Source organism: Ictalurus furcatus, chromosome 20, assembly GCF_023375685.1.
Source record: "Ictalurus furcatus strain D&B chromosome 20, Billie_1.0, whole genome shotgun sequence".
Classification (NCBI taxonomy): domain Eukaryota; kingdom Metazoa; phylum Chordata; class Actinopteri; order Siluriformes; family Ictaluridae; genus Ictalurus; species Ictalurus furcatus.
This window is the reverse complement of record NC_071274.1, coordinates 8,423,830-8,450,133: the sequence shown is the minus strand read 5'-3', so window position 1 is coordinate 8,450,133 and position 26,304 is coordinate 8,423,830. Positions and strand designations below refer to the sequence as shown.

The 26,304-nt window shown below is 39.2% G+C and overlaps 1 protein-coding gene across 2 annotated transcripts; it reads left to right on the top strand.

The window, feature by feature from the left end:
- The first annotated feature begins 969 nt into the window (after positions 1 to 969).
- On the top strand, positions 970 to 25,659 carry basp1 (brain abundant, membrane attached signal protein 1). Of its 2 annotated transcripts, XM_053651994.1 has the most exons (3): positions 991 to 1,072; positions 3,381 to 3,422; positions 23,729 to 25,659. In XM_053651994.1, exon 3 carries the CDS (start codon positions 23,743 to 23,745, stop codon positions 24,334 to 24,336), a length of 594 nt encoding a protein of 197 aa, XP_053507969.1. In that variant the 5' UTR covers positions 991 to 1,072; positions 3,381 to 3,422; positions 23,729 to 23,742; the 3' UTR covers positions 24,337 to 25,659. The 2 variants fall into 2 exon arrangements, with proteins under 2 accessions (XP_053507968.1, XP_053507969.1); XM_053651993.1 differs by lacking the exon at positions 3,381 to 3,422 and having other exon boundaries at positions 970 to 1,072.
- Positions 25,660 to 26,304: the final 645 nt, after the last annotated feature.

Below are 26,304 nucleotides of genomic sequence, written 5' to 3'. Positions count from 1 at the left end.
ATGGCAAGTTAGCGCATTGCATGGCAGCTCTGCTACCACTGGTGAATGGGTGAATGAGACACAGTGTAAAGCGCTTTGGATAAAAGCGCTAGGCTATATAAGTGCGCCATTTACCATTTACTTTCTGAACCCTGTGTGTGTGTGACAAGAGAGGAATTTCCCCTAATTTTAACATTTCTACTTAATAGTTTCATTACTTGACAAAGTATTTTATTTTTTGCTTGCTGTTTAAGTAGAAGTGCAGTGTTTCTCTCCATGCTGCTCCTAGTATTGATGCGCAATTAACATGTTAATACCAGTCTCTCTCTCTCTCTCACTCTGACTGCATATCGACTAACTTACTACCCACTTATTTTTTTCTCTTTCACTGTCTCTCCTGTGTCCTTGTCCACACACCGCCCATCTTAAATAGCCGGGGCATACGGTTTATTGCTGTAGCGCGGTGTCTGTGCCGCCAGGAGGCGAGAAGAGACAGTTTAATCCACAAGCACACAGGCTCTGCCCAACATCTCACACTACAGAATAGCGTGTCAAATTAGGATTAGTGTATTATATTCATGGTACAATAATGGAACACTTTGTAGTAAGGTATGCGGTTTTGACGTAGCCACAGAGCATGAAGCCCATAGAGCGCCAGCACTGGCATTTTAAAGCATAAGACAGAGGCTACAGTTAGAGAAGAAACAGCGTGAGATGTTACGATTTTGTGCCGTCGATTTGCGCATCCAATCAAGGCATTCGTGGTCTGTTCAAACTAAAACCACTAAAGCTGCCAATCAATAATGCTTTGAAATGGTGTGTATGATAAGTGATATGACGTTGTTTGTGTGCGTGTGTATGCTATGTCTATAAGCCCCCCCCCCCCCCCCCCCTTTTTAGCCACCCCCCTACCCAGCATCCCCCCCCCACCCCCGGCCCCCTCCCGCCTCCGAAGGAAAGAGGAATGCAGCGCGAGCTTCAGACTGGACAGCCGGAATCAGCGCATATCCGCCGACACGCGCACCGGAGAGAGACGCGGAAAAATCCAGCAGACACTTCAGAAAGGATCTTCCTAGAGAAACAGCTGCCGTCGGTAAGGTCCTTGCAATCACTAAGACAACTATTAGAATTCTCTGGCTTAAAAAAATAATAATAATAAAATAAAGTGGTCTTTGGGGATTTAAACATGGATTCGCCAGCTAACCCATTTGGAGCGCGCGCCACCGGACTGTAATGTGCCTACATTTAAAACGCTCACTCAAGCAGACAACCTGGCTGATTAATGTCTGAAAGAGACATATTTGTTTTGTTTCGTTATTTCGAATTAAAGGATCCTTGAAAGCGCCTAGAATTGAACCGGATAAAAGGAGAGGGGCGTGTACAGAGCGCAGGCTCGCGCCTCGGACCGCGCTTTAGTAGCCTTTCATAACGTTTCATTTTAAATTTTTATTATTATTATTTTGCATGAAAGATATCTGAAAATTGATAGCTGTTTAATGTAAGCATATTATGTGTGAAAATGTATGTGACAGTAGCCTATATATAATATGTATGGACAAAAGTTAACTTATTTGTAGACTATTGTTTTATATCCTAATTGTAAAAAGGTTTGGGTGTGAAATTGGTGCAAGTGTTAAGTCTTTGAGGAATTGAGAATTATTCATCTCCACCACACCCCTTTATCCCGGAGTGGAGGTGTGCAGCACTCTAACTGCCACACACACACACACACACACACACGCGTACGCGCACACACGCTAGCGCTCTCTCTCTCTCTCTCTCTCTCTCTCTCTCTCTCTCTCTCTCTCTCTCGCGCGCGCGCGCGCGCACACGCACACACAATTAAACATACATGACAAATAGACAAATATATACTATGAATGTGTGATGCTTCTTCTTGTAGCAAATTGGGGATATATAATATATTAATATATTATTATTTTATTTATGAGAAAGAATCATATTTTTTTGTCTATCAAAATGTTCGAATCTTGACATTCATTCCACACGAGCAAATTCCACATCGCTGATGATTCTGTGTGTTTTGCTGCATAATTGATTTTTTTTTTCTGTCGAGTACACCAGTAATTGCCCGCTTCTTTGTCTCAACGGCACGCATGCGCAGTACTCATAGGGTGTGGATAGTCTTTTTTTATTTATTTATTTAATTATTTTTTTAACCAGCGCATTTAAAGCGTTAAAGCCTTAATTTATGCTGACCGAGTTTATGCCGCCACTTGTGTCCATGCTTAAACAAGGAAAAAATTGCACGTCGGTGAATAGCTTAAAAGGCTTGAAGAGATGCTGCAGGCAATGAACCGATTCACTGGAGGCTCTCGAGGAGCGTGCACACACTCCCGTGCGCGCGCTCTTACTTGCAGCAAAACCAACACTGAGCATAGACCCCTATGAAAAAAAAACCCGTAACCCATCAGCGCCTAATGAATAATAATAATAATAATAATAATAATAATAAACCTAATGAAAACGATCGGAAGAAAAGCGTTTATTGTTTGTGCAGAAGCGCATCAGTTGGCCACAAAAGCTCCGGCTGTATGAATCACATAAGCCTCAACCTGCACGCGCTAAAATGCAACGCGATATAGTAAACCAAGACATTCGTGGAATTGAATGCATGTTTGATACAGTGTCATTCAGGGTTTTGGCATCTAGACGTGTTCAGCTTGGCTGCTGCAGCAAAGCTTGCAGTAGAAAATAAAAGTGGATTATGCGTATTGCATTCTGATAAAGCGGCGCTTCATGGCGCTTTAAAGAAAGTGAAATGGCGAATCAGACACAAATCAACAGTTGGTAGGCAAAATGGCGACTTTTACTCATTGCTGGTGAAATATTGTGAAGCAAATAAAGGGAGATACATTATGGCTAAAGTGAAATGATATGCATGTGTGTCTGGGGAAATAATAAATTGACACAGATTTCCAACTTACATATTTAGTCAGCCAAGACGTGCTTGGTGACCAGAATTTGCCTTAGCTTTCCATGCTTCTGAAGGTTTATAATCACAGATTAATATCATGCAAACTGCATTACAAAATGATCCCAATCTGGCCTCGAATCAGGCCAAGTCACTAGTGGTTCCTGACACAATAACACAAACTGTTGTACAGCAGTAAATTGCAGGAGAACAATAATATATTGCATAAATTAGAGCTGTAATGACAGCCATTTTCATCCTGGAATATTACTTGTATATTAAGCATTAAGGCAAACAATTACATTTGCCAAAAAAACAAACAAAAAAAGACCATTGGAGGCACATATGATTCAGCATGATCAGCATGCTGTTTGCTTGTGAAACTGATGTCATGAGCTTGAATTACATGATTTATAATTATCTACATATGCTGGTCAATCTTCCTAATTCTAATACAAATCTACAGATGCAAAATTTGAACATCAACCATATCTTGGCTACATTTGAGGTAAGTGTAATGTTTCTGAAAAACTACATATAAACATTTTCATGGAAATGTTCATGAATTTCTATTATACTATTTAATAAAACAAACAAACAAACAAACAAAAAACTTCATTGTAAAAGTTGTTGATTTTTCAAAAGGGTTAATTGCATTTGTTAGGAAAATCTTTACTCATCTCCAGACCATCACTTGAGTTAAGATGTTGCGAGAAGATGAACAACTGCAGAGAAAGGTGCGTGCGTGTATCAGACTACACTGGGAAGAGTTGTGGATGGCTTGTGATGTATGTAATGGCCCCTGCTTTGATAAATGAGAGAGAATTATCACCCACTGCTGCCTGAGCAGCAGGTCCTCCTCCTGGCTATAAACGGTACTGTGGAGGATTCAGTACTTGCGGGTAAAACACTAGCACAGTTGTTCTGAGGACAAATCAGTCTACGCAGGACAGCATGTAGTAATGAACAAACTGTAACAGACATAGAATAGTGTGATGGAGAAAACTGAAAATATTGAATATATCCTTTTATAATTTGTATTTACTCTTAGTACAAATAGAAGCATTGCTGTACTGTAACTAGCTGTAACTGCACTGTAAGAGTAGTTTCAGGAGTTTTTATTTATTATTATTATTATTATTATTATTTTTACACCATTCATGTAGTCTTTCCATTTGTCATTCAACATGGAAACAGCAACATCCTGATAATATTCTGGCAAAATATAGCCTACTATGCAGAAAAATATGCATTCCAAAACTAACCAATCAGCAGTAATGATTTGTTCTCAACTGATCTCAGAGCAGCAGAGGAGAACACTTGAGGTTTGCAACAGACTTAATCACTCAGCATGTTTAGCTCTCCCAAAATTCTATGCTACCAGGTTTCTTGATGAAAGGTATACAACGCACATATTATAAGCTAACATCGACATAGCTTTGAAATAAATGTTTATGCAAGATCATGTGCTTGTACATGTGAATGTTTGTGAGGGCAGTTGGCAGTTTGTAAAATGCTACTCATAATATTCAAAGCCAAATCAGCTTGCCAGTAGCAGTGACATTAGCTGATGGCAGTAATGTTATCGTATACGTTGCAGGGAGGAGAATAATGACAGAAAAAGAGGACGAGCACACAGAAAGTGAGTGAGATATCTGTAAACCAAAATATTTAACTCAATAAAATTAAACAGTCTGTCTTTAGTCTGTTCAGTTTATGGAAGAATAGACAAACAGAGATTTTAAAGTACCAACAGATGTAGTACATATTCAGCATTGTAGTATATGTAGTTTCTGCAATGTGGACTTCACTAAAATTTTGATATTGGTTACGGCTCTGCTTAGAGGTCAATCCTGGGCACTGTTCCAGCTATTTCTGGTTAGTACGTTAATGGATAAACTGTTTTTTTTCTGACTTCAGAATTATCAATAAGAACAAAAAGGTAGCTTGTGTTACTTTGATAAATATTTAATAATAACAGCCCAAAAGTCATATGCAAATAGATCTCTCTAGGTTAGCTATAGCCTGAGTACAGAACATTTTGGGCCTTTAAATGGTTAATATGGCAAAATTGTCATCCTGAAAAGCCACTATGTACTTGTCTTAAAAATCTCTCCCATTTAAATTGCTCTCTCAGAGAAACTGCTCTGTGAATAAATTAATTCCTCAACTGGTAGGAAAACATTTCACTGTGTTGTGGTGTCAACAGCCAAAACTGGAATAAACATGTAATGTGATATTGTATATTTCCTTGCTCAGTGGATCTTGAGTAGTGGACATTATATGAGCATACATGTGGTATTTTATAGCCCCTTAATGTGTTGTGATGCACAAATAACAAATGACATGAACAAGACTAGTTGTTTTGACTCTGTGTACCCTTAATGACCAACTGCTCGTAAATTCTTTTTAGTGAGATTGTGAGTTAGTTTGTGGGTTCACTGTCCTGAAGAGAAAACAAAGGTGTTTTATTTTCATGTTTTACTTGCTGGATACTACATTTGTTTTGTTTTGCAGTGATCTTAGCTTGCTTTGCTATGGTCTGTTTGTATTTGTGACTAATAGGTTAATAAATTAATATTTAGTGTTCAGTGCTGTTTTTTGATCATTTTATTCCTGGGGAGAATGCTCGTGACCAAACCAGCATTGTGTCCCTGACAGGTTGCTAAATAATTTCTACAGCACTCGTCTTCATCTAGCAATGTGCTGAATCTGTATTGGCAGGTATTCTGGTAGAGAGTTTTTTGAATAACCAGAATTTAAGTCCACTGTCAGTCAACTTAACCAACAGTGTCGTATGTGTTGTGCTTGCCTGCTTGCCTTGATGTTTAAGTGATGAATAAGTACACCCCATGGAAATTGTTGGCTTTTTTGACATATTTGGACAAGCAGACATTTGATCATCTTTGAAACAGTGCCTCTTAATAAAGGTGATATACTTGAACAAAACCACAAGGAAAAGTAGCTTTTTCAATCATTTATTCAACAGAAATATCCATAGATGTGTTATTCTTCTGTGGAAAAAGTAAGTACACCCTCGGCCTCAGAAGCTAGTATTGCCCCTTTTAGCAGAAATAACTTCTTGTAGCCGTTTTGCATAATTGTCCACCAGGCTTGCTGGAATTTTTGACCACTCTTCCATGCAATATTCTTTCAGTTGCAAGAAGTTTGAGGGTTTTATTGCATGTGCTGCCCATTTCAAATCCTCCCACAACATTTCAATGGGATTCAAATCTCGACTTTGACTAGGCCATTCCGTCACCCTTCCATTTCACTGAGCCATTCCTTGGTGGATTTGCTAGTGTGTTTTTTATCATTATCCTGTGGAAAGGTCCACTTCAACTTTCAGACAGATGGCCTCACATTATCTTGTGAACTCTTTGATATGATGCAGAATTCATAGTTGAATCAGTGAATGCAAGCTGTCCAGTCCCTGAGACAGCGAAGCAACCCCAAACCATAACATTTCCACCACCGTGATTCACAGTTGGTATGAGGTGCTTCTCCTGAAAAGCTGTCTTTGGTCTCTGCCAAACATGTTGGCGGTTACTGCGGCCAAACAACTCTAACTTTGAGTCTTCTGTCCAGGGCACATTATTCCAAAAGGCCTGGTCTTTGCCTATATGCTCATTGGCAAACTGTAATCTTGCAAAAGATTTTTCCTGGCACGCCTCCCATGCAGGTCAAATTTGTGCAATCTTTTTCTGATTGTAGAAGCATGCACTTTGACTCCAACAGCTGCAAGATTTGCTATCAAATCCTGTGATGAAATTTTGGGGTTCTTGGAGACTTCTTTTTGTATCAGACGGTCTACACTTGGGCTGAATATGCGGGGACGGCCAGTCCTGGACAAATTGGCAGTCATTTGAAATCTGCGCCATTTGTAGATTATTTTCCTTACAGTGGAACGATGTATTTAAAATAATTTGAAGCTCTTGCCAGACGCAAAGGCATCCACAACCTTGTTTTCAAAGTCCTTACAGATCTCTTTGCATGATGACACCACACACCTCAATAACAAAAAGAACACCAGACAGTAGATATGAGAGTTAAATAAATAAGACATGTTCCACCTGCACTCCCAAAGCAGGTTCTAATCACTGGCACCCAATCCTGAACACCTGATTTTACTCTAAGGTGTGATAAATGTAGGGGTGTACTTACATTTCCCATGTGACTGATCTGTTTGTCCAAATATGTCAAAAAAGCCAACAATTTCCATGGGGTGTACTTATTTTTTCACATGATATATGCATATGCACACACACACACACACACACACACACACACACACACGCACACACGCACGCACGCACACACATATCAGGATCATGCAAAACCATGCTAGTTTGTGTATTTTACTGGCATCAAGTATGTATTGCTATTATACATTGGCTTTCATGTATATCTTTGTAATTAAGAGTATCAGAAGAATCAAGAGTATGTATTAAGAGTAAGTTCCTACTACACTGATCAAAGAATCTGACACAGGCAGCAGTCTTTAAAATGTTCAGGAAAAATAAATGACAATCCAGGTCGACCAGTGTGTACAAGAGAGAACATTCTAGATATTCCACACCAGGCCAGTGTCTGAGTTTGCAGTCTGACTGCTGAGGCTTACTGAACTGGTAAACCTATTCTGTTGGCTGTGCAATATCCTAGTGTTAAATTCACTCTTACAGTGTTTAGTCGTGGACCCATATGAACACACAGTAAAGTGTTCCATATTGGGTTTTCTGCCAAATGCGATTATGCGAGTCTAGCCACCATGAATCCTGCTGTAATGTTTACTAAACCATATTAGAGACCAATAAATTGGAGTATGATTGGGCCTGTACATCAATATTAGAATCATACTTGCTGAATATGCATCATACCTATACAGTCTTATCAAACAAAATGACAGAGGATCGTGAAGGCCTGCATTAGGGGATAACACACAAACTATACACACACAGACACACACACACACACACAGCATGCCTGGAAATGGTTGCTATGACTCCCCTTGAGGAGCTTTATTACTAAATATAAAATGGTTGCCTATTCCATATATTGTACAGTAAATAGTACTAATACCTTTTGCACTCTGAGGTTCACTGTATGTCCAGTATGGAGCCAAATCAAATTCATGCACACTCTCTGCAGCACAAAACAAAGAAACTACCTGTAGATTGGGAGTATATATTTTGCCTATATATCATAATATGCATAATATTAATGTTTGTCATTCATTTTAGGTTGATGGTGTTGGCTTTTGTGGATTTTGGCTTACATTTAAGTGAAACTTTTTCAGTGAATTCCCGTTGCAATAATTGAAAAGAGATTAGGGCGAAGGGAACAGAAGAGAGAAGAGCTGTGGGTATGATTGATGCATAAAACCAAAAGTGAATCAGAGGATGAGAGCTGGAGAGAGACAGTGAGAGTTAGAGTTGTGCTGACAGGTAGAGACAGCCTGGATGAGAAGAACGCTGTCTGTGTGCATTTGTTAATTTAAGAGGAGTAACTAAAAAGGACATTTAGATCAAATATGACTCACAGACTCTCAGTCAGCAGACCTTACAGACATGTGTGCATGAATATGGGTGGGATATACTACACTGTAGGGTGTGTCATCATGGAATTTTTCTTAGCCCAACTATGATGACCTGGATGATGAGCCAGAATGGCTGCTGTTTTACGGTTCCTACGGCAACAGCGAATAAGAGAGCAGAGCCCCACTGACCCCACCTGTCCATCCTCTCTGATGTGTATGTGTTGGCCTTTTGTTGGAGACAAAAGTGTCCAGACAATGGTAAGACCATCCAAGGGGGGTTCGTGAGCAAAGTTAAAATATTTTTTAGGTTTTATTTAAAAACCACAAAGCAAAAGAATTTGTTTCAGTAATGCATAAAAAAAATAACTGAAAACATACAGAGCAACAATGTGCATGAGCAAGAGTAGATTATTCAAAATTAAAAAGAAACCAGATATGCAAAACTCTGTCACGATTTCCCCTTGCACTATACGCCGGAGCATCTGACATGTATGTGTATGTATGTCCTGTCTCTGCCCCTGTATCATCACTGGTTGTTTCCCGTACATGTCATCATTGTTCTCAGCTGTCTTGTGTTGGACCCCTGATTACATTGGTTATTTAAACCCCTCGTGTATCTATGTACGTCGCAAAGTATTGCGTGAGTGTATTCACCGTGCCAAGCCTTTGTTCATCGTGTTCCGTTTCATGGTTTTTGATTTTGTGTGTAGTTTCTCATTTTGCCTTGCCTAATTTATGCCCGTTTGCCAATTGCCTGACATTTTGCCTGTGTTGGACCATGCTTTTGAGTCACGTTTGGATTTGTCTGCCTGTGTCTGCTCTAATGAAGCTCTTATCTGCATTTGCATACATCCTAACCTCCATTACGTGGTTAACGTGACAAACTCACAAACAAATCAATTCTTCATGTAGTTCAACTTTCCATACATAGGTTTTTCATATTCAACATAGAAGCCATATCTTCCTGCATTTTAGATTATTTTTTATATGTGTAAAAAAAAAAGCCCTAGCAGATAATCAACATCATGTCTAATAGAGGTTCTAAACATGTCAACATGTCAGTCACTCTTAAACAAATGCATTGAATCTCATGTATTTTGGTTATTGAGGGAATATGACATCCCTCTGAAAAGCATGGTGAAAATAATATCCATCATTAATATTCATCATTGGCCAGGAATTTAATTATTAACTAATATCATTTGTAACAGGGCGTTTTGACCTATGCTGTGGGCTGTTGTCAAGGTAGTGTTTTACTGACAGATAAATGATGGGAGCATCACAACCAGCGGTATGCCATCACAGTCATAAATAACAACCCAGCTCCAGGAGGAGTGTTGCTCATCTGTCGACTGGGGTATCTTAGCAGGAACAAACAGGTGTAGTGTGATAAGACTGCTCCTTGCTTCCTAGGAAGTGTGTATGATTGTATCTAATAATGTATATTTCACTCTGTTGCTTCTGCCTGTTGTCTGTCCATCTGTTTATGTATTTATCCTTGGAGGAAATTATATAAACACTTCTAATGAATATTCTAAACATTTCTAAAATAAATTTTATTGCCAATCCTAATTTTCAGGTTATATCATTAAAAATCATTGGGGTGTGTGTGAGTGTATGTTGTCCTCAACTCCATGGCAATACAGATTAAACATCAGTAATGATTCACAACTCCTTTTTTTAATGGTCACTCATTGCAAGACCAGACATGTACGTGTGTGTTCATTACTGAATGGTCATGCTTTTTAAAAACATTATGAATGATGGCCATCATGAGCATTAAATTAATTAATAAAATAATTGTATGCACCAAACTACAAGTGTGTCGCACAGTGGAAATTTTTATCATAGTGAACAATGCATATGTGCAATTGAGTATGATGTTGCTGTGTGTTTGTATATAGGTGCGTGTGTGTGTGTGTGTGTGTGTGTGTTTCTTCGAGATAAGGGTTGTTCTGTCTTGAGGAGGTCAGTATTGGTTTCACTGCTTAGTGTAGTCTTTGAGGATGGATTGTTTATGCCATTCAGTAGGTATTCATTCTCTTGTATGTTTTAGTTATTTTCGTTTGATTTTTAAAGATTTCCACATTATCACAATGAATGTTTTGCTGAGTGGAGAAAAAAAAAACAGCATTACAATCTAACCATTCTATGCTTTGTGCTATTTACATGTGAAATGCAGACCATTGATATGCTTGCAACACCAGAGCACAAATCAGTCGGTTATAACCACTTACCACTTAACACTTAATCATCTTGCTCACTGATGACTTCCTCTTGGATATTGCCAGCTCGAATATTACTTTCTGAACATGGTCATTTTTCAGGCTTGAAGGTGAGCTGAAATAAAAATATCTCTCTGGACAGGGGAGGTACTGCGACTGTTCTGGAGCTCTTCTATCATCACAGCATGGACTATAGATACACTGCTGTGGTGATAAATACCCTCTGGGGAAAAATATTGTACTCCGAATACACATTAAGGGATGTAACCACTACAAAGCAAAAACATCTAGTCTTTATTTAGGTGTGATCAAAGAGAAAACTGATAAGGTTGATCTTAATTTATTAGCTCTCACGTCTGATAAAAACCATCCAGAGTCTTTCAGAGTTTCCACTCTCCATGGTTCCTGTGTAGCATTGCCCTGATTAGGTGACATTTCTTTGGCTTGGTCGGTTGAGCTGCACTTAGGTTCAAATGACAAGAACATCCACAATATAGGGAAAAGAAAAATAAAGGAGAAATCCTTGGATCCATATCCAAATTATAGATTCCCACTATTCTGCCAGCTTCTTTAACACATTAACATACACATCAATAAACACAGAATCTTGATTATTATTATAGTTATATTGTCCATCATTCCATTTGTGAAACATGCCTAGTAGCAGTGTTTGCTAGCTGTCACTCACCCTGACAGCTTTTAAGCCGGAGGTGCCATCTGACCTTGTTCATACACAAAATAACCAAAACACATCACCAAGAGGAAAGGTAGCATAGTCTATCTATAGTCCAATTTTTGTTATGCCTACATCGAGTGTTCTGGATTTGTGGGCATTTTTTGCATTACACACATGCTGGAAAGAAATGTACATATATACTGTATAATATAATATTGTATGCAAAATACTTATAGTTCTATTTAAGGTTATGTTTACATATAGACGTCTGACTTAATCCTAAATCTTGGCTCGCGCTACATAATTTAATCGTGCATGACTATGCATTCATAAATCTTGCTACATTCATTTACAATATCCTGAATAGCTTCATGCAAGAGAATTGCTTTAATGCTGCTTTCAGTGCTTGTTGGTGTGAGAGAGAGAGAGAGAGAGAGAGAGAGAAAGAGAGAGTGCTTATCTCTTTTAGTGTTTATTTCTGATCTCTGCTGTTTTTATTACTAAACATGCAGCCTAAGAGAGAGCAAGAGAGGATTGTACAGACGTGTACAGGATTTAACTAGGGCATTTGACAAATTTCACACACACACACACACACACACACACACACACACACACAATGCATCAAGAGTTTCATGAAAAACAAATAAAAAATGTTTAGGAGGGGAAAAGAAAAAAAACAATCACCGGCTTTTACAACTCTTAACTAATACTAATCAACTTTTGCTTATAATACAGCACTCAGTCTTTTTGGGTAAAAGTCTACCAACTTCACACAGGTTTTCGATAGGATTTAGGTCTGGTTTCTGACTGGGCCATTCCAAAACTTTCACCTTCTTCTTCTGAAGCCATTCCTTTGTTGACTTAGATTTGTGCTTTGGGTCATTATTGTGCTGAAAGGTGAATTTTTCTTCATCTTCAGCTGTCTAACAGAGGCCTTTCATATCAGTTTATCTAGATATCTAGCTGCATAAATGTGAAGTGAAGCACAACTTCAACAGAACAAGAGAACAATTTTCTAAGTAATTTCATTGTTAGACACACACACTCATTATCTTTAGAACAACAAATAAACCAAAATGTGGCATTTTAATTTGAATTCAAGTACAAGATTTGACAACATGAATAAAGCATCATGTTGGATTTAATGGATTTCAAGGCAAGGTGTCAAGAACAGGTACCAAGAGATTAGGCAAGATCTATCCCACTTTCCTGTTATGGAAATCTTCAATCTTTCATTATTTCACTGACTGCTTTCGAAAATCCAAACTTTGGAGTGAAACAGTACAAGATGAACTAAAAGTTGTGTGAGTTGTGTGAAGGGATCGATTCAACATGGCGGTAAGTTTTATATGCCTTGAGAACCATACATGTACTGGTTTATAAGTTACACAGTAGGCAAGTATTGCCATATTTCCGTTATAGCAGCACGTAGTGGTCAAATGACAAAAATTTTGTTCATGTATTAGAGAGAAACACTTTTGATTGTTTCTCTCTAAAAGACATCATTTTTGGTGTCTCTGTTTATCTGATGCTGATGTGTACGAGACATGAATCCCAAGATGGCATTGTCCTTTACGTTTTTTAAAATTTGGAAATAAGTAGAAAACCACAGGTGTCCTTTTCTGATTGCACCAGACATGTGTTTTGATTTCTGGAGCTTCAAATTCAACACACGTCCACGTGAAATGCAGGTGTGAAAGCTTGATGAAAGCTTGCTAAGGCTGCACAGCACGAAAACAGCCTAATGCTGGCTACACTTTGACAGTTATTACATCATCCTTAATGTCCTGCAGACAAGCTAGCAGGTGTAGCATGCAAAATTTCAGGATCCTAGGAGGTTACTTATTTAAACCTTCAAAGTGAACATTTTTAAGAGATAAAGGCAAAGACAACTATAATCGTGTCAACATTACGAGGACACAGCAAAGCCACATCCCACCTGCTACAACAACTCTTGTAGTAACGGCCCATAAATCAAACTAAAAATATATTAGGACTAATTTGCTAAATGTTTTGCATGTTTTTCCAGTATAGTAGAAGTGTATGTCGCTGGAGGCAAATTAAACTGCTGGAAAAATAATTTTTGTCTCTTATTACAGAAGATTTGGGACAAAATGTAAAACGCACACACACACACACACACACAATCATTCAAGACTGGATCAATCACCAAATTAAGGGAATGATTTAAGCCTTACACTCAGAATGAAAATATATATATATATATATATATATTTTGCCACCTTCAGGCTGAGGATTTTCCCTTGATTAATATTGAGAGGGATACTCTAGTCCTTTGCCAAATTTAGTGTTTTTTTTTTTTTGGTGTCCTATGCTTCTGGACTGTAATGTAATTGTATTCCAGTGCTTGGACCCCTTATAATCATTAACGTTGACTCTGTATTCAAAGCAGTCTCACGAACATGCACATAATGTAACTGCCCTCTCAGTAACCCAATACCAGATTATATCAGCAGGACAAACATAGTAAAAGAAAGGAAACAAAAAAATTCACTCCCTCTGTTTGACTCCAATAATCATGATCTCTATTGAGTTAACCTGAGGCAGTGTTTGGACAGAGACTTGCCGTATGTGAGACTATGTGTGTGTATGTGAATACGTGTATATTTTGGTGTGTTGTGTTTGACATGGTGTGCACAGGTGGACCAGGTGTGCCAGCAATAAAAGCTTAGATATCGTTTACTAGCAGAATGAGACAGAGAACAGGGATTAGAGTTTTGAAACACGGATTGCTATGATCACCGTGATAAGACATGGAAAAGTGGATTATTAATGTGCCGCTGAGGCTCTTGAAATATGCAGGAACTGGCCTAAAAAAATGCAGCTCCTTAATCTCGTAATTAATAATTCCACAGGAGGACAAAGTGGCACTGAGAAAGCATACAAGCGAACACTAAAACCCGGAGCACACCCATCCAACATCCTTCTGATAATGCGCTAAAAAAAATCTAGCCCATTCTTCTCTAATATAATATATGTACATATTATGTACTCTAATATATATAAATCAGAAAATAAACAAATAAAAATATGTATTTTTAAGAACCTGTGAGATTGGTTTGTGTGCTTAGAGTACATAATGAAAACGGCCACAGATCTCATTTACTTAATGGCTGTTATAAACAGCAGCAACTCTGACAGCAAGCATGTTTGGGCTGACCATGAGAGCCATGCAATAGTGCTGGCACTCGCAACCATGATCCACCAAGCATCTGTTATAGGCACTGAGCACTCTGTCAGTCAGCAGCCTTAGAACGCATATGAGCCACATTTATAAAATGGCGCACCAAATTGTGTTAGAAACATTAGAGAAACCATGATCACTATATACTATATATTACTGAAGCTTTTATTCACTGTTATTGCTAATGCTTTGGTTCATTCTGTTATTTAATTTAATTGAATTTTTTTTTGCATTTTATTCATTTGGGAGTCACTTTTATCCAAAGCAAAAATTGAGCGGAGAGTTTGAGCATTAAGGGTTTAGCTCACAGGCCCAACAGTGACAGCTGGGTGATACTAGGATTCGATTCAACTCAATAGAAACATTTACATCATTTGCCAGACACCCTTATCCAGAAGGACTTGCATTTATATCATTTTATGCAACTGAGCAGTTAAGGGCCCAGCAGTAGCAGGTTGGTAGTGCTGGGATTTGAACTTGTGAACTTCCGATTAGGAGTCCACTGTCTTAACCACTGAGGTACCACTGCCTTACAACCAGCCTTCCAATCGGTAATTCTCCGTGCCACCATTGCCCCATTACATATTCATATTTACCACTACTAGTTACCAAGAAGTATAGCCTGTTCTGCAATTAGGTCTATAGGGGCATTTGTATGAGCCTAGTTAAAAAATGCCAAAAAAAATGTGGTTTGATAGTTTTCATTTAGTTTAATAAATACTTTTTTGTTGTTGATAATTTGGTCTGAATCAGGTCAGTGCCATGTTTAGTCCATAATAATATTACAATATTAACAAAAACAGTAAGAATATTATTAGTTAACCTGGGACAATCTTTTTGGCACAGATCTATAAAACTATATTAGGCCATTGTGCAAAAAGACACCTGCCTTGTTGTGTTATGTGGATCTGGAGTGGATTCAGTGCTACAGTACATTTGATCCTAATCCGGTGCAGTCTGTTGTCTGGGAACACTTGATGCAGCCGGAACTGACTGGAGTTTGTTATAACACAATGTTTTTCAGTAACTTACTCAAAATGTTTTATGCTAAAGGGTAATACAAACTTATAAATGTAGAAATGAAAGTGTTGAATTAATAGGAATTGAGATTACCACTGGGTCTTTGAATTCTTCACCTGCCCCTCTATGCCAAAAACAAGAACTGGCAACCATTTTGATCAATATTCATTCTGAGTGTAAGGCTTAAATCATTCCCTTAATTTGGTGATTGATCCAGTCATGAATGATGAGTGTGTGTGTGTGTGTGTGTGTGTGTGTGTGTGTGTGTGACTGATTGATACATGACAGTTGACTTAAGCTGCAGTATTTCACTTGGCTTTTAGAACTGTCAGGAAATTAGTAGTGCTGATATAGTGTGTATGCTGAGTATATGTAACTGATCTTACACATGTACCTGTATGTATATAACCTAAATATTGCCTCTTTATTTACACTTTCATTTTTATATATACACATTCATCAGAGAAAACATACATATTTTTGATTGTGTCGAGCAGTTGCTTGACTTTTCCTAATCTCATTTATAGGCAGTTGTTTAGGATATAGCGAATATGTCTGTTGATTTTGTGCGTTTTATATGTTTCATATGCGTGTGTGTGTGTGTGTATGTGTGTATGTATGTATATATGTGTATATATGTGTGTATATATATATATATATATATATATATATATATATTATATATATATATATATATATATATATATATATATATATATATATATATATATATATATATATATATATAAATATTATATTGCATGTAGATCTTTATTTTTAAACTCTGAATTGGCAGTGAAGGAAATAGATCATCAAATTCATAACATAAATGGCCCCTTACTGATTAATCATAAGTAGGTTGTCTTCAACAAAAAGCTCTTAATTTATCCAGTAATGTAACCATGTTGTTGGGTAGTGCAAATATTTTTTTATCAGCTCACAATAATCAACATTTCAGGTAAAAGAAATCATACATGTAGATATGAGTTAGGTATACAGTGATATAGATGTGTCTCACAGGTAGGATAAAATGGAGAATAAATCAATATTTAAAAGGTCTGTGGTGAACCACATATTTGAACAGATTAATGACTAGAGTTGAGGTAGTTACATTGTGCCATATTTATACAGTCCCATCTGAAAATACTGGAACAACAAGATAAATTCAATTGTTTTTTCTGTACACTGAAGATTTTGATTTTGAAGGGTTTGAGATCAAAAGATGAACATGAGATGATGGATCAGAATTTCAGCTTTCATTTCCTGATATTTACATCTACATATGTTAAACAACTTACAACATGGCACCTAATGTTTGAGCCCACCCATTTTTCAAATGATCAGAATCGGAATCAGCTTTATTGCCAAGTATGCTTACACATACAAGGATTTTGTCTTGGTGACAGGAGCTTCCAGTGCACAACAATACAAAACAGCAACAAGACAAACACACAGAGAAGTGCAACAGTTTAAAATGGTAGTGGACAGGGTGAGTGGGGTCCAAACTGATGTTTCCAATCTTCTTCCTCATTCTGGAAGTGTATAGTTCTTGAAGGGAGGACAGGGGCAACCAATAATCCTTTCAGCAGTCCAAACTGTCCTTTGTAGTCTTCTGATATCTGATTTCATAGTTGACCCAAACCAACTATTATTGTCGTCATTTCGGATGAGGCCGATGACACTGGTGTCATCTGCAAACTCCAGGAGCTTGACAGAGGTGTCCTTTGTGGTGCAATCATTGGTATAGAGAGAAAAGAGTAGTGGGGAGAGGACACATCCCTGGCGGGCACCAGTGCTGATTGTACAGGTGTTGGAAGTGAATTTCCCCAGTCTCACAAGCTACTGCCTGTCGTAAGAAAGCTGGCAATCCACTGATCGATAGACGTAGGAACAGAGAGCTGGTGTAATTTGGTCTGGAGTTTAGCTGGGATGATGGTATTGAATGCTAAGCTGAAGTCTTCCAAAAGGATCCTTGCATATGTCCCTGGTCTGTCCAGATGTTGCAGAATATGATGCAGTCCTATGTTGACTGCATCCTCCACAGACCTGTTTGCTTAATGAGCAAATTGAAGGGATCTTGAAAGAGTCCAGTGATGTCCTTCAGGTAGGTCAGCACCAGTCTCTCTAATGAATTCATGACCACAGACATCAGGGCAACAGGTCTGTAATCATGAAGTTCTGTGACTTTTGGTTTCCTTGGGACAGGAATGATGATTGAGCATTTGAAGCACCGTTGGACTTCACGCTGCTCCAATGATCTATTGAAGATCTGTGTGAAGATGGGAGCCAGCTGGTTAGCAAAGGATCTGTGACACATGGGGGAAACGCCGTCTGGGCTTGAAGCATTCCTAGTCTTTTGTTTCCGAAAGACAATGCACACCTCTTCTTCACAGATCTTAAGTGCAGGCTGAGTATCAGGAGCGGGAGGAGGGGGCTGCAGGAGGTGTTGGTGATTGTGTGACGTGAAGGTCAGAGCGGGTGTGGGGTGAAAGATTGGGCCTTTCAAATCTACAGGAGAACGCATGCAGGTCGTCAGCCAGTTGTTGGTCCACCACAGGGTTGGGGCTAGGAGTCCTGTAATTTGTAAGTTGTTTCATGCCACTCCACACTGATGCCGTGTCATTAGCTGAAAACCTGTTTTCCAGCTTCTCAGAGTATCTTCTTTTAGCCTCTCTGATTTCCTTATTCAGTGTGTTCCTGGCCTGATTGTACAATATTTTATTCCCACCCCTCTAAGCCTCCTCTTTGGCTGACGAAGCTGCCTGAGGTTTGCTGTAAACCACGATTTGTTGTTGTTAAACTTTAAATAAGTCCTTGTAGGAATGCACATATTCTCACAGAAACTGATGTATGACGTAACAATATCTGCGAACTCGTCCAGGTCAGTAGCTGCAGCCTCAAAAATACTCCAATCCATGCAATCAAAGCAGATTTGTGGTTCCAGCTCTGCTTCATTGGTCCATCTCTTTACAGACCTCACTACAGGCTTGGCTGATTTTAATTTCTGTCTGTAGGTTGGAAGAAGATGAACCAGACAGTGAGTGGAGAGTCCCAAAGCTGCTCTAGGGACAGAGTGATATGCATCCTTTAATGTTGTGTAGCAATGACCCAGGATGTTCCTATCTCTGATTGGGCATGTAATGTGCTGTCTGTATTTGGGCAGTTCATGTGAGATTTGCTTTGTTAAAATCCACAAGAATAATAATAACTGAGTCCGGATATTGTTGTTCCATGTCTGTGATTTGATCAGCCAGCTGTTGCAGCGCTGCACTCATACACACGTTTGGCGCGATATATACACTCACCAGAAATAAATGAGGAGAACTCCCACGGCATGTAGAATGGCTTACAGTTAATAAAAAGCACTTCCAAATTAGGACAGCACATCTTCTTTATCGTTGTTACATCTCTACACCAACTTTCATTGATGTAAAAGCAAGTTCCACCTCCTTTCGTTTTCCCCAATAAATCTGTGATGCGATCTGCTCTGAACAGCTGAAAGCCCTGCAGATGTAACGCGCTGTCCAGGATGGCTTCGCTTAGCCATGTTTTTGTGAAGCACAAGGCAGCAGAGTTTGAAAAGTCCTTGTTTGTACGGATGAGGAGGTGTAGTTCGTCTGTTTTGTTGGTCGGAGAGCGGAGATTTGCTAGATGAATGCTCGGCAGCACTGTTCAAAAGCCACACTGATGGAGCTTGACCAGCACGCCTGCTTGTCGCCCTCTTGTACGTCTCACATGTCTGTGTCTCTTGAACAGCACAGCTGTGCCTCTGACTAAAATGTCTAGCAAAGCGTCCGAATATTTGAAAACCAGGAAAATATTATTTGGTATATGCTGCCAAATGTTCAGCAGTTCGTCCCTGGTAAAACTGACTGGGAAAAGATTACTAGACACAGGACAAACGAACAAAAACAACAAAAGAATAGGAGCGCTCCACACAGAGGCGGCCATGTCCGGTGCCATCTGGTAGAATACCAGGGTAGGATGTGATTGGAACATGTGACTGACAGGTGTTTCTTGTTGTCCAGATATGCCCTGTTAGATTGATTGTTTAAATAATTAATAGCTCTGAGTGTCTATTCCTTGTTTGAGCCCTGGGTTTTGCATTTGAAGACTGCGTTTGTTGTTAAAAAGGATCGACCAATATGAAGACTAGAGAGCTGTCTATGGGAGAAAAGCAACCATTTTGAAGGTGAGAAAAGAGTGAAAATCAATTGGAGGCGTTGCACAAGCAGTGGGCATAGCCAATGCAACAATTTGGAATCTCTTGTATAAGAAAAAAAAAACCCACTGATATACTAACAACAAGACATGGAACAAGTCAGCCAAGTAAAACAACAGCAGTTGATGACAAACATTGTGTGAGCTGTGAAGAAAAACCCAAAAACAACAGTTACCAACATCACCAACAACGTCTACAGGGCAGGCATGAAGGTATCACAAAGCACCATTCTAAGAAAACTTCAAGTGCAAAAATATAGAGGCCATAACACAAGATGCAAACCACTCATCAGCAGTAAGAATCAGAAGGCCAGATTGGAATTTGCAAAGAAATACAGGGATGAGTCTCAAAAGTTTTACAAACAAAATTAACCTCTACCAAGTGATGGAAAGGCCAAAGTGTGGAGAAACAAAGGATCTGTTCATGATCAAAAATATACAAGTTCATTGATCAAGCATGGTGGCGGTAGTGTCATGGGTTGTCTGCCAGTTTACAGAGAAATGCATCCAATCTAATTTGGATTAACTTCATCATGCATCAAGACAATGATCCAAAAAGCACTGTCAACTCAACAAAGGATTTCTTTAGGGGAAAAAGTTGTAGGTTTTAGACTGGCCAAGTCAATCACCAGACCTTAAACCAATCGAGTTGCATTTCACCTCCCGAAGAAGAGACTGAAGGGAGAAACCCCCTAAAACAAACAACAACTGAAAGAAGCTGCAGCACAAACCAGGAAAAGCATCACAAGAGAAAAATGCAACAGTTTGTTGATATCAGTGGCTCACCTGCTTGATGCGGTTATTGCAAGCAAGGGATATGCGACCAAATATTAAGTGTTATTTACTTTAATTTACTTTACGATGATCTGTTCCTATACTTTTGCTCAACTAACAATTGCCATGTTCTTAGTTGTTTAACACAGATAGATATAAAAATCTTCAGTGTATAGCAAAAACAAAAGAATTGGCCTTGCCATTCCAATACTTTTTCAGGGGACTGTACAGTACAATACATGTTTATGGGCATGCTATATTGGTCTGGCACAGCTGTGTAGTTATCTTTAGTGATATAGATTAAGAGATTCAGTAGTTTTTAATTTCTACTAAAAGAAAAGTGTAGGATATCTGATCCGGTGATTGAGTTGAGTACTGAATGAGGAAGGTTGTGTATTGTGTAAACATCAGGAGTTGTGCTCTGTTTAAATTTTACTCTACACTCCAGACATCACTTCTAATATTTCTTCCCAGAATGCTTTGCTGCTGCCCGTGATTGGGCCAAATTTTCTGCTCCATTTTCCCTCGCTCAGACACACACACACACACACACACACACACACACACAGACACACACACTCATACACACTCATACACACACACACAGACACACACAAGATTTTGAATCACTGGAGTTGTTGTATCTGTTTATGTGGTCAGTGATGATCACTGTAAATTATCACACACATACACACACACACACAATGGCAAGAGATGACAGAATAGCTATGACAAGCTTTCACTCTTCCTCACTCTCTCTTTGTCTGTGTCAGGGTCTGTTGTTCTCTGTCTGAATCACAGTCTGCAGCTCTCTGCCTCTGTGTCTCTCTCCTTCTCCCTCCATCACCTTAGAGTAATGTGTTTCAGCGTAGTGTATTTCACTCTTGTACTAACAGAACGCATGAAGATGTGTGAAATTGTAGATCGGATGTAGTTTGCATGAGATGCTGTCAGCAGTGGCACTAAACAGGGCAGGAATATTGTTTTAGGCCAGTTCTACATTCTTGTCACAGGAACTTTTTGGGATTCAGGATTTTAAAGAATGACTAGTAAAACATGAATCCTCCTTATAACTACTGTATGTTACAGTCTGTATTTTCAGTCTACAAAATAGAAAGCCATGTTTCCTTAATGGTATTTTCCATTTCCATTTTGTTATAGCAACTGAGTCTAAGTCACAGGGCATGGTGGCTTATTTGTTAGCATGTTTGCGTTACATCTCCAGGGTTGGGGGTTTGATTCCCACTTCTGCCCTGTGAGCAGAATTTGCATTTTCTCCTGTGTTTCGGGGGTTTCCTCTGAGTATTCTGGTTTCCTCCCCAGTCCATAGGCATGCATTGTAGATTGCTTGGCATCTCTTGTCCATAGCGTGTGATTGTGCACTGCAATGGGTTGGCACCCCATCCAGGGTGTCCCACACCATGTGCCCTGAGTGCCCTGGGACAGGCTCCAGGCTCCCCTGCTACCCTGTGTAGGATAAGCAATGCAGAAAATGGATGGAGTCTAAACCCGATTTCACACCAGAAGTGGTACATGCACATCATATCACAAATGCTCTGCCACATTTTAATTGCACTTAAATTGCATTCAATACAGGAATATTGTATTTTTTCTAGTTCTAAAAATTCCTATGTTGTCTCTTATTCATTATTATTGGCACAGAGACTGCTCTTCATTCCCCCCCACCCCTCCCGTACCTTTTTCTGTACAGTCTGGTTTAGTTCATGCATGACAACCCCCTAGTGTACACTCTCATGTGACATGCAAAGACTTCTGGAGACTTAACAAAGATTCAAGAGGCACTTTATATAATTCTATCTTTGATTTAATTTAAATAAAATTGATAACGTGTATACTTTAACTTGTATACATTCAGGATTCAGTATAGACCTGTCATTGATAGCACATGGCATAAAGCTTACTGTCTTTAATAGAGTTTTGGATTATCTTTGGCTTTTGGTGACATACAGACACAAATATCCACTGGAGCTGTATACAGGAATGGCACATTATTTTTACTGATGGTGATGGGGGAGACTGCCTCTATTGTTTTCTGAAAGACACACACACACACACACACACACACACACACACACACACACACTCACACTCCCCACCACCACCACCATTGTTATTTCTAGTAGAGGAACAGTTCTGAGTATTATTTTGGTTTGGTCACATATACATTACATACACTGGCTGATTTCCCCCCTCAGTTATACATCACACACATGCATGTACAAGTTTGTACTGTATGTGTGCGCATGTGTGTGCCCATGTTCTTTTCATTGTGAGCAGGTCATGTGACTGTGGTTGCTGTGGTAACTGCTATTCTGAGTCTTGGATTCTGGGGTTTAGTCTTTATCCAGACTTGCCTTATTGATACAACATCCCCTACTTAACACTGAGCTACGTTCTGTTTTCAGGCTGCATATTATAAATATATAATGTTGAGAGACAGTGATTACAGTTTACATTCAGTTAAAAGGGACTTTCAGCTGTATTATAATACAAGTAAATGTGCTCCATGAATAAAAAATTCTATCACTGCAAGCTAGCACAGCCATTATCTTGGCAGTCCATCCCCTGACAAACAATCTCTGCTGGCACTGTCGGAACACGAATGCCCAAAATGTAGTGAAATCACTCCATCATGCCTGTGGGCTGTGTCTAGTGACAACATACACACTGGTATAATGGGCACTGCTGCAAGCATAATACAGGCAGAATGATAAGAAAAACCTCAAGATATTTCAGCCTACTAGGTTTACCTAGACATTTATAATATGTAAAGACATCGCAAACATTTAAATCAAAGTAAAAAATCTGTGCAAGCCTTACAGACCTTGGCCCTTAATTACTAAAGGTTTATGATTGCAATGGTACCATTACTAAATGTACACATACTCAGGATCTCTCGTAGGATACAAACCTTTTTCCGAACAAACTGTATTTTCTCAGCCAGCTTCATGAGGAGCCTAAACCAAGAGGCTTTTCTGTTCTGAAATATGCTGAGCTCCTCAGTGATCAAGTCCTAAGCTTGAAATTAAAACTATATGTCTGGGGAAACAATTTAATTAGAAGTAAAACTGAGGTAAAACTATTTATTAAAATTCATTTTGTTTGCCTGTCTGCCTATTTCTTTGGGTTTCAGAGGTCCAACGCACCATGGGAGGAAAACTGAGCAAGAAGAAGAAGGGATACAATGTGAATGACGAGAAGGCAAAAGAAAAGGACGCCAAAACAGAGGGCGCGTCAGCAGAGGAGAATGATGCTTCGAAAGACAACAAGGAGGACGCACCAACTGCCACGGAAACCACTGAGACTGCCAATGACACGGCGGCAGCCACCAAAGAAGCAACACCTGTTGCAGATAGCAGTGCAACTGTGCCAAAAGAAGAGGAGAAGAGTGTTGCCCCAGCAGCCAAGGAAGAGAAATCAGCAGCTAGCACCACCTCAACATCTAATGCCAAGAGCCCCGACTTCGCCAAAATGGAACCTGCAAAGAGTCCTGAGGCCCCACCCACCAAGGCAGAAGAAAAACCCGCCTCTGCTCCAGCACCGGCCAATGAGAAAGAACCAGCGAAAGATACCACCCCAGCTCTCAAAGAGCCTGCCCCAGCTAAGGATCCTGCCTCTGTGATGGAGAGCAAGGCAGACGCTGAGGCTAAAAAGACTGAAGCTCCACCTTCTGCACAGCCTGTAACCACGGAGACCAGCCCTGCCCCCAGTAAGGAGCAGACAGTTGCTGTGCAAGATTAACGAACAGAGGCAAACAAACCAATAAGGAGAAAATAATAATTTTAAAAAAATCAGATTAAATTAGTGAAACTAGCCCTTCTTAAATTGTAACCACTCTAATATTAATAATTGTAATAATAATATTGACTTTGACAACATTATTCAACATCTCAATGATTTTTACTGATGATGGTTTTTTTAATAGAGCAGAGAGCAGTTACGAGGTGGTAATGAAGTTGTATAATTAGAATATGAGCTAAAATGATGATGATTAACGTGGTGCTGTTGATTTCTGTTGTCACAGTTATTATTGTTATTTTAACATGGACACAAGACTGAATCTACCACCAGCCCCTAAATCTAACTCTTAGTGTCTCTCTCACTCTTAATGTCTCTCTCTATCTTGCTACCTGTCTCACTCTCTCCATTTAACCCTCTATTTAATGGAGGGGTCAAATGAAAGCGTGAAACTGGCTTTTTTGCAGGCCACACACACACTTCTCACCAGTCTGTCCTTACATTGCTCTCTTTCCAAGATGAGTGTGACTGATGTGTGTGAGTGTGTCTGTGTGGTGGTCTTGCATTCTATTGGGTATCTTCTCTTTGCTGCCGTCTGGTTTGTGCTTTGGTCATTTGCAGTGGTTGACGTTGTGTTTTGGCCTTTGTTCTCTAGTCTTTCCTGACCTTTCAATGCCTTTCATTGATATCCTTTATATTGATGGAATTAAAAAAAAACAACAAAAAAAAGAAAGTTTGTGCAGCACAATGTAATATATGCACACGCGCACACACACACACACACACACACACACACACACACACATACCCGCACACATACATACACACACACACACACACACACACACACCACCGAGAGAGCGTGAGAGAGAGAGAGAGTCTGTGCTAAAAGGTGTTGATGCATTAAAACGTGTGTACACATTTGCAGTGTTTGTTTAACTCTCCATTGGTATTATATGTACAAATAGAATCCTGTGTGCATGTGTGCATGTGGCTGTGTGTGTGTGTGTGTGTGTGTGTGTGTGTGTGTGTGTGTGTGTGTGTGTGTGAGAGAGAGAGAGAGAGAGAGCGTTTAGATGGCCATGCCTGAGGACCCAGTCTGCCTTCTTAATGATTAAGCAGCAGTTGACATGGTGTCCATGCCTGACAGAAGAGAGAGTGAAAGAATGAATATAAAGACGATAAGAGAGTGAGATGAAGAGGGATTTGGAAGTGTGAATCACAGACTTTTACTAGACAAAATAATTTCTCTCAATGCAATGTGACCTGTGTGTGTGTGTGTGTGTGTGTGTGTGTGTGTGTGTGTGTGTGTGTGTGTGTGTGTGTGTGAGAGAGAGAGAGAGAGAGAGAGAAAGAGTGTGTGAGAGTGAGTGAGTGTTGTAACAGACTTCTTGCATGTCAGTCGTTGAGTGGCCCTGTAGCGTATTTTGGTTGCTGTGGAAATAATGTTGACAATATTCTATTACTCTTTCTCATTAAAAATGCACAAACACACCAACAGACTCTCTCTCTCTCTCTCTCTCTCTCAGTTTGTCTATTTCTCTCTTAACATCCCTTGCCAAATTGAAACAGAACTTAAGCTGGATGATTTGAAATTATATGTTCTTGTATAGATGGAGAAACTAATAAAATGTAAGAAACTGATTGAAATCCCTGGTGATCATGTCATGTTTTTTGCCTCTGCATTTTGATGCATTTTCTGCTTCAGGAAAACTTGAATATATTTTACCAAAATGAAAGAAATATTTTTCATTTATGGTGGCTTAGTGGTTAGTGCTAGTGGTACTAGTGGTGGTACTAGTGGTATATATTAGAGATGCACTGATGCTAAATTTCTCAGCTGATACCGATAACCGATACCTATAGTTCTGCCTTTTATGCCTTTTTTTAAAATTAATAATAATTAATTCCACAATTCTGAAGGAAATGTAAATAAAACCTTTATTCTCTACATTTCAACAAGTGTTTCAC

Excerpts from the sequence above, each read along its gene's own strand:
- basp1 (XM_053651993.1), top strand. The coding sequence starts at position 23,743 with ATGGGAGGAAAACTGAGCAAGAAGAAGAAGGGATACAATGTGAATGAC.